Genomic DNA, 8232 nt, shown 5'->3' on the forward strand with positions numbered 1-8232 from the left:
TTGCATTGATAACCCTGCCCTGTTCTAAGAGTTAAACTGTAACAGCAGCTTGCACAGCCTACAACTGGAAACATCTGTAAAAGAGTACAAGAAGTAGATTAGGGAGAAAAGCTACACATTTGTTGAGTAGAATATCTCCTTTTGGTCTGCTATGTACTTCATGGTCCTATCAATTGTGTATAATTCACAACACTTACTGTATCGTGTCCATAACTAATAATTTACTCAAAGCTTGTAAATGATTAGTTGTGGAGTAGTAAGACCTTAATACACACACGTGGAAACAAAAGATACTATATGCAACACACAGGTAGGTGAAAGAAATATAATCAAATGCATAAATAAAAACATATAAAAGCAAAAATCATCAATTCAGTACACAAGGAAAGTAAATGTAGAAAAATCACAGCTTTGAGACGTGATTGTTTATTGCAATGTAATAATGTTAGTGTGCGTGTTAGAATTAACTTGTTTTGGAGTACCCACTTAATTTAAACTACTTTCAACAGTCTGTGGAGAATATCTACGAACTTGTCTTCAGCTTTACTATACAGTGATCCTCCCTTTGCACTGTATGTTGGCTTCTGTCAATGAATAGAATGAGTTCCTCTTCAAAGCTAGATTAAAGTGATTAATAGCGAAAGACATCACTCAGGAAACAGGAGAAGTGATCTTTACACACTGTTGTTTAGACAGGTGCAATAAGTAACATGTGACTAAGTAACAAAAATCAGATCCTGCACTCTGTCAACATTACATTTACTGAATAGCAAGATAACTTTGTCTGAATACATCTTCCTATTTCTACGAGGAACGCTGTTCTGCTTTCAGAGATGCTGATCAAATGCTCGGGTCTGAAATTCTCTTTTCTGGTTAACTGGATACCAGTTTGGTGGCACATAAATGAACCGAGTCGACTTCCCATTGATGCGTCAAACACGCTCACAGTGACTTGATCCTTTCTTACTGGTGTGCATCATCAATTAATGATACATCCTGCGTTATTAAACACATTAAATCATAATGAGTCATGTGTTAATTAGGCATTACGAAAGCATTTGCTTTGTACCCGTATTATTAAGTGTTACCAGTGACAGACACAAATGGCGGTGTAGTAGATGAACAGATGAAACAAAGCCCATTTACTCTTTTTACTTTAAATTGTCCAAATTACAAAATAATAACATGATCTCTACTTCATCTACAAAATAACATATTTATGACTGTATTAAGCATCATCGATTTTTTTTTTTTTTGCTCTAACAACCTTTTAGACATGCATACTGTTGAGAAATATAAAAATATAAATATAAATACATCCCATTAATATTCTTAATGAATCCATGACTAAGATTTGAAATATTTCATCATAAAAGAATTAAAATGCAGTTGAGTACGATAAGGCATTAAGATGTATCACAAGAGCTGTACAGAATCCTAGAGTAGAGGTAATATTCTTTTCTTAGTGTGATGGAGAAAAACCTAAAAATTAATGTTTTAATAAATCACTAATTTTCTCAACAGGAAGAACACATTTCCAAAGGAGAAAAAAAAGAAAGAAAAGAAGTGAAGGAAGAAAGAAACAACTCTACAAATGTCAAGCTAACATTAACACAAAACGGGAAAAGCACTCCAGTACAAAACCAGGATTTGTTTACAGCATACCAAGTAGTGTTGTCAAACTCTCATTGTACTTATGACTTTATAAGCCCTCTCTCAACACCACATCACTCACAACAGAACCTAAAGCAACCAAAGATATCCAACAGACAGGTGACCATTCTCCTCATGATTAATGTAGATCGATAATGACTTGCGTTCAGAGCGTGATGTGCTGTACAGAGTTAAATGACTAAATCTAATGCATAAGTTTCACTCATTGGACTGGTACATAGAGAAAACAAAAAGGGACTATGGCAATGACGGTTACAATCAAATGAATGGCCAACAATGTTTAAAATATTCTGAATAAAATCAACACTTTTTTTAATAAATATTATTGTTTACAGCCAACTAACTTGGTGGAACTGCGAAAGGTTTCTTTTTGTCATGACAGCTCCCTAACAATAAGCATGACCGAGCTTAAATTCATGCAAAAGGTACGTTTTCGAGTGCAAGAATTGCCATGTCAGAAGCTAGAGTGTTGATGAGCAGTTATGTTTCTTTTTTTTTTTCTTTAAATGGCCAGACCAAGAGAGGAAGACTCAGAGCAAGAAAATCCAAGACATCTCAAGCCCATTTCGATCCTTGCTGAATCAAAGAATAACGACTTAAGGTGCTTGACATTCCTGAACACGACTCTGTTTGTATCTCTGTACCTTTAGGAAACAAATGAACAAGTACATCCCACATTTCCATACTGGCCACAACACGTATGGCCTTCCATCCTGATCAATAAACAGCCCTCTGGAGACTTATTAACCTGGCATTACAGCTTTGCAAAAAAAAAAAAAAAGTCATATGATTTTAGTTTTGTGAACAAACAAGCTAACATGCTAGCGGAGCCCTGACTTGCGCACGCACACACACACACGCACACACACACACACACACACACACACACACAACCAAAACACACAACTCTCCTTTCTACTGGTTTCTGAGCTATTCTCTCTCTACTACTTCTTAACGCAAGCCATTTGGATTCTTAGAAAGTGAGCTGCAAAATGGAGGTAAGATCAGAGCTGGTGTGAGATATACAGTACTTGGTGCACTTGCAGAGAGCAGCCAGGGTTCGAGGGGAGGGACAGAGAGAGAGAGAGAGAGAGAGAGAGAGAGGGGAGAGTAATACAGTAGATGCCCACAATACCACAGTTCCACTGGTGTCTTAAATGCACGAGAGCATTCAGGAATATTTGGACAACACATCCATGTTTGTCGTTGGTGTCATTGAACCTGCTGCAGCCACAAAGGTCCGTCTTTCCATGACTTCACTGCTCTATTAATACAGCCTCCTTTTCACTGACGCTCCAGCTGTGAGGAGATACTGCCCTGGACTGGAGTTAATCTCCCCCACTTTTTTAATCCTAACCATACCTAGAAGTGGGGACATTACAAAACTGACACCGGATCAGCATCTACGCGTGACTTTAACCGTCTCTAACCTTGCCCTCTGTTAAGGGACTGAGGTTATTATTGCTGAGCTCTCTACTGCTAACTGTGGGATTGTGGAGCTGCAATGCTCGAGCAGTCCGTGACAAGCAGGTCCACCACCGTGTTGCCAGTGACGTACACGGTAGGCGCCGTCACCATGTTGCTGAGGGAGACAGAGCTGCTGGCAGCCACGTTAGAGGTGATGGGGCTCGGGGCACCCTGGATGTTGCTGTGGGTGCCCATGTGCCCCTGGAGCTGGGTGGGAGTCTTGCAGTGGATGCCGCACAGGTGGCACACGAGTATTCCACCGGAGGTTGTGCCGAAGCCCCCCGGACTGTCCTTCCACTCCTGCCCATGGTGCTTCTGGGCGTGGACACGAAGGTACGTCAGTGTGGTGAAGCCTGACGGAGGAGAGCGGAGACGAGAGAGAAGTGACTAAAAATGACCTCGAAAGGAAAATGATGAACTCTCAAAAATGTGGCAGCGGTGAAAATGGAATCTCATCATTATGCTCTTGTCGTGGCGCTTTTGTAAGCCCACTCTGTTGTCACCAATACATATCAAAGTATTCACGACGGATCCTTTAATGTGAACTTACTGCGGTTACAGAGATGGCAAGCGTGGTGCTGTGACTGGTTGTGCACCCTCATGTGATCTGTGATGTAAGCAGCAGACAGGAGCTTGCCACAGATGTGGCACGGGACCTTCTCCTCGTGGCGAATCATATGCGCACGCAAACGATCCTTCGTGGCAAAGCTGGACTCACAGGTCTGGAAAAAAAAAAGACGTAGTCGATGAGTGATTACGGGGAAGAAAGCAAAAACCTACGCACCAGACTGTGCACGTAGTTTGAAAATGTGTGCACAAAAAGAAATTCTAATAATTATTTTTATATATAATTGTTAAGTTTCACACATTGTCACCTTGTAGTCGTTTAAGTTATGAAATAACATCAGTATGAGGCCGCTGAAGACAGATTTAAGTGCGGTAATGTACAAAACCTCGACCTCGAGTCACACTGTGCATGTAAACATGGTCATTGTAAACATGAAAGAACTAAAAAAAAAAAAAATGCTGTGTGCAACTGGCAGGTGCGGCTGTCACACAGGGTAAACATGACGCACCGGGCATTTGAAGGGTCGCTCCGAGGAGTGTACCTGTCTGACGTGACTGTTTAGATGGTCAGGCCTTGGGAGAGAAAGAGAGTGAACTTGTTAGGACAGATCACGCTTTCACACTCAAGGAAAAGGTGAGAACATTTGTGTGTAATGTCGGGGAGAACCCCTTTCTCTAGTTAGCTCAACATGCTTTCTTGTCAGGAGTTAGCCGAGAAGATCGTTACCACTCTCACATCTGTACGCTAAGTAGGAAGCTACAGCCGGCAGATAGTTTAGATAGATTAGTTTGTTCTCCAGAGCCAGCTGTTTCGTCTTTACGCTAAGCTAAGCTAAAAAGACAACTTTCTCAACCCTGACAGTGAATGCTTTGTCACCTGGAGAAAGCCTTGCCACAGTGGGGGCAGACGTAGGGCTTTTCCACCCCTCCCTGGTGGGAGCGCACGTGATGGCTCATGCGGTCCTTCCTCTTGAAGCGCTGCTGGCAGATGGGACACGAGAACGGCTTCTCGTCCGAGTGGGATAGGCGGTGGCGGTTGAGGTGGTAAACGTCGCGGAAGGCCTTCCCACATGTCTCGCAGGCGTGGTTCTTCCTCACCGGGTTCGGGTTGGGATTCGCAGGCCGCTGAGGCAAAACAGACAAGCGGGTGAACACACAACAGCGTTTAGATGGAAAGTAGAAGTACAGTTATAAACACAAACACACGAACTATTGTTATATCTTTTGTTGTAACCATGCAAATGCACAAAGATGTTCTTGCCTAATTTGTACCAATGTTGATTCACATGTTAGATTAACTACGTCCCACTGGATGGAGTCTTTATCTGCTTTCACGCTGTTTTGTGTTACAGAGAACATGCAGTGGAGCGTGGGGGGGGGCTTCTAGCACGTTGTTTTCTCAAACTGGGGACCAGTGCCAAACACTGGGATGGGATTTACTGGTCCCTGAACGGATTACTGCACATGGACGTTTTGTAGAATTCAACACACGGGAGTGACACACAGGAACTGCTTACAGGTCCCAAACAGTTACAAAACATAAACAAAGGGTGGGTTAACCATCCCAGGCAGCTTAAGAAACAACATGCTTGAAGGTTTGGGGTTGATGACAGCCATCTCCACAAGGCCCTGACCCACCTGTACTGTCGCCCCTGTGGCCATGACGACAGCAGCAGGAGGCGGAGCATGGGGGTTAACACTAGCCATTACGTTAGCCATGGCCACCCCTTCACCATCCTGACTACCCAGGGGAAGCTGCTGGGCCCCCGCCAGCACGACAGGAGGGGCGAGAGGGGGAGGTGCGGAGAGGTGTAGCAGGGAGAGGGGAACAGTGGGCCTCTCCACCCTCCCTCCAGCCCCCACCGCCATCGCCGACGGGGCCGCCACCGCCACCTGGCCGGTTGCTCCCTCCTTTGCCCCCTGCGCCTGCTCTCTGGCCCTGTCCTTCATGCGTACCCCAGTGTGGACCGACTGGTGCCGCCGCAGGTTGTAGTTGTTCTTGAACTGCTTGTTGCAGATGGCACAGATGTGGGGCATGCGGGCCGGCCGAGACACTGGCTTCACTGGACCACAGGAAGGCCGGGGGAGGAGACAGAAAGAAAGAGAGACGTTAATGTCAAAGAAGGTGATTTGGTTGTTTTTAAACAGGTGTAATAACCTTTCACCTTTCAGGCATGTTAGGTTACAGTAGCATCAAACAAGCAATTTGAAGAGGTAATTAACTACAATGTTCTCTTCTCCATGTTACTCCAATCGACAATCACAAATCCCCCAAAAATAATCAGTTTACCATCACAGAAGTCAACAAAGACTAGCAAATATTCTCATTTGAGACACTGAAAATAGTGAACTTTTGGCAATTTTGCTTCGAAAAATTACTGAAATGATTAATTATCAAAATAGTTGCCGGTTAATATCCAGTCAGTTGACTAATTGTTTCTGCTCTAATCATAAATTGTAGCTCTACTGAGCATCGAGGCCCAGATGCGTCTCTAAATGTGTGGTAATGACATCTTATTAGGGTTTAATAACAGTAATCATGCTACACGTATCAAAGAAATAAATATTAACAAACATTGAGATACTGTTGTGCAAAATGTCCACATATCCTGAATGATCACGTGATGAATTTTAATGTCTTTGATCGTATAGAATGTAAGCAATATTAATTTGACTGAAATAATACAAACATTACGTCTTTTCACCTGCAAATGACCAAAAATCAATGTCACCGGGTTTTTAATCACCTGAGTGACTCAAATACTGGCAGTTATGCAGTTTAGAGTTAAGTGTAATGTATGTAGTCTCGTCAGCTCCACAGGTGTAGGATGCCGTGCAGTGTCCCTCACCAGGCAGGGGCTCCTCACTGAGAGCAGCAGTGTCCACAGTGGAGGGAGGCTGTGCTATGTGCTCTGTGGGTGGGGTTTGGGGAGAACTCGTATGCACGGGCATGAGCTCTGATTGGAGGCTCCCGTCCACTTGGTTTTGGGTGGGAGTATTCTGGAGAAGCAAGTAGAAGGCCATCACCAAATGTAAACACAAGTCACAGCATTATCTTGAGGCGCTAACGTTGAAATACGAGACGTGAGGGCCGCGGGACCGCCGGACACACATTGTGAGAGAATGCGCGCAGTTAGAATGAGAGCAGGAGAGAAACAAAAAGAGAGGCCAGTAATGCCTGCTCAACAAGCCTACCTGGAAGAGAAAATTGCTCCAAGAAGCATCCATTTTGCGCGATGGAGATTATAAAGTCAGCTCCTGATTGAGATCGGGCAGGGCAGCCTTTGCATGGTTTTGGATCGGCCCACCGGTGATTGAGGCGCAAACAGGCGCCTGTCCCGCAGCAGAAAACGACGGGCTTCTGGATTTGCTTTTGAAAAACGTGAATAAAGTCGTGTGCAAAAATATGTTTTTTGTCACTGAGGTAGCCCTAATGCTGTCGATTAAAATGCACGCAGCTGTTGACTAACGCAGGCTGCGGCGGCTCAGGCAGCAGCGGAGCAGGCCAGGTCCAACAATGGCCTGTTTCTCTTTTCACTTTGGTTCCTAACTTTAGTTCACTCAACACTAATCTTACTCAAACGCAATACCACACAACACAACTGCTTTCAAAAACCATTAAAAAAATTTTTTAAATCGCATATTACAGTCTCACACTTTCGCAATAAACATAAACCATTCTACGTGGAGAAAAAAAAATGCATTTTTACGCAAGAGAACAAATATGGGTTATAACACACGTATCTGTCAGCACAGCAGCTCATGCTTTGTTTTTAATTTATGAATCTATTTTTCCGATTTCTCCCAATAGGCCAATCGGGTGTTTTGTCGAAGCCTCGTTGTTGGATTCAAGCCCTGACCCCGGCGAGCGGCGCTCTCGCCGGGCCGCAGCCTATCGCTCCACCTCGGCCGTTCAGCTGCGAGGATGTCATCTTTCTTTTTTTATCGCCCGCTCTCCCTCCTCCCTCCCTGTCTCTTTCTTCCTTTTCTTTTTTAATTCCTCTTTCTTCTCCCCCTCCTCTCCTTTTCTCGCACCGCTATGTCCCACTTGCTCTTAAAGGGATAGGGTTTCCTCTTTGGACACCCCCTCTCATTTCCGTCTCCCTCGGCGGGGCCTGTCCTCCTCCCCTTCCTTCCTGGAGGTTTGTCGGCCGACACAAAATGCACCACCGTAGTTTTTTTTCTTTTTTTTTCCCCCTCCTTCCTCGCGCCAGCAGGAACTGATCTCCTCGTGCACCGCAGGAAGCAGCCAGAATGACTTTCCATTAACGGCGAGATGACAGACGCATCTTAAAGGGGAGTGTGCACAGATCCTCCGAGTCGGCCAATAATAATGATGTCAGAGTTAGATATAGACCACAGACGAATAGCAGCTCCGGATGTACACACAATAGATGAGAATAGATGTGCATAAGTACAGATACACTTCCTGTTTATGCACATATACAAATGTAACACATGGTATTGTTAATATATATACAGCGGGTAAAATAAGTATTGAACACGTCACCATTTTGCTCAGTA

General features: G+C 44.2%; 1 protein-coding gene across 4 annotated transcripts; it reads right to left on the reverse strand.

The window, feature by feature from the left end:
• Positions 1-1969: 1969 nt before the first annotated feature.
• Positions 1970-8015, reverse strand: mazb (MYC-associated zinc finger protein b (purine-binding transcription factor)). Of its 4 annotated transcripts, none has more exons than XM_031844151.1 (7): positions 6904-8015; positions 6456-6708; positions 5347-5771; positions 4586-4833; positions 4251-4281; positions 3692-3863; positions 1970-3494 (listed from the first exon to the last, which is right to left on the reverse strand). In XM_031844151.1, the coding sequence occupies exons 1-7, from the start codon at positions 6934-6936 to the stop codon at positions 3154-3156; spliced, it is 1503 nt and encodes a 500-aa protein (XP_031700011.1). In that variant the 5' UTR covers positions 6937-8015; the 3' UTR covers positions 1970-3153. The 4 variants fall into 4 exon arrangements, with proteins under 4 accessions (XP_031700011.1, XP_031700010.1, XP_031700013.1 ...); XM_031844150.1 differs by having other exon boundaries at positions 4218-4281; positions 6904-8012; XM_031844153.1 differs by having other exon boundaries at positions 4218-4281; positions 5665-5771; positions 6904-8007.
• Positions 8016-8232: the final 217 nt, after the last annotated feature.

The sequence above is a fragment of the Anarrhichthys ocellatus genome, unplaced genomic scaffold (genome assembly GCF_004355925.1).
Source record: "Anarrhichthys ocellatus isolate YVR2014 unplaced genomic scaffold, GSC_Weel_1.0 scaffold4, whole genome shotgun sequence".
Lineage (NCBI taxonomy): Eukaryota > Metazoa > Chordata > Actinopteri > Perciformes > Anarhichadidae > Anarrhichthys > Anarrhichthys ocellatus.

Coding starts and splice junctions, on each gene's coding strand:
- mazb (XM_031844150.1), bottom strand. CDS start 6,936: ATGGATGCTTCTTGGAGCAATTTTCTCTTCCAG. Junction 6,709..6,903: donor GGAGCAATTTTCTCTTCCAG/GTAGGCTTGTTG, acceptor TTGCTTCTCCAG/AATACTCCCACCCAAAACCA. Junction 3,864..4,217: donor AGCGACCCTTCAAATGCCCG/GTGCGTCATGTT, acceptor TTTTTTTTCCAG/ACCTGTGAGTCCAGCTTTGC.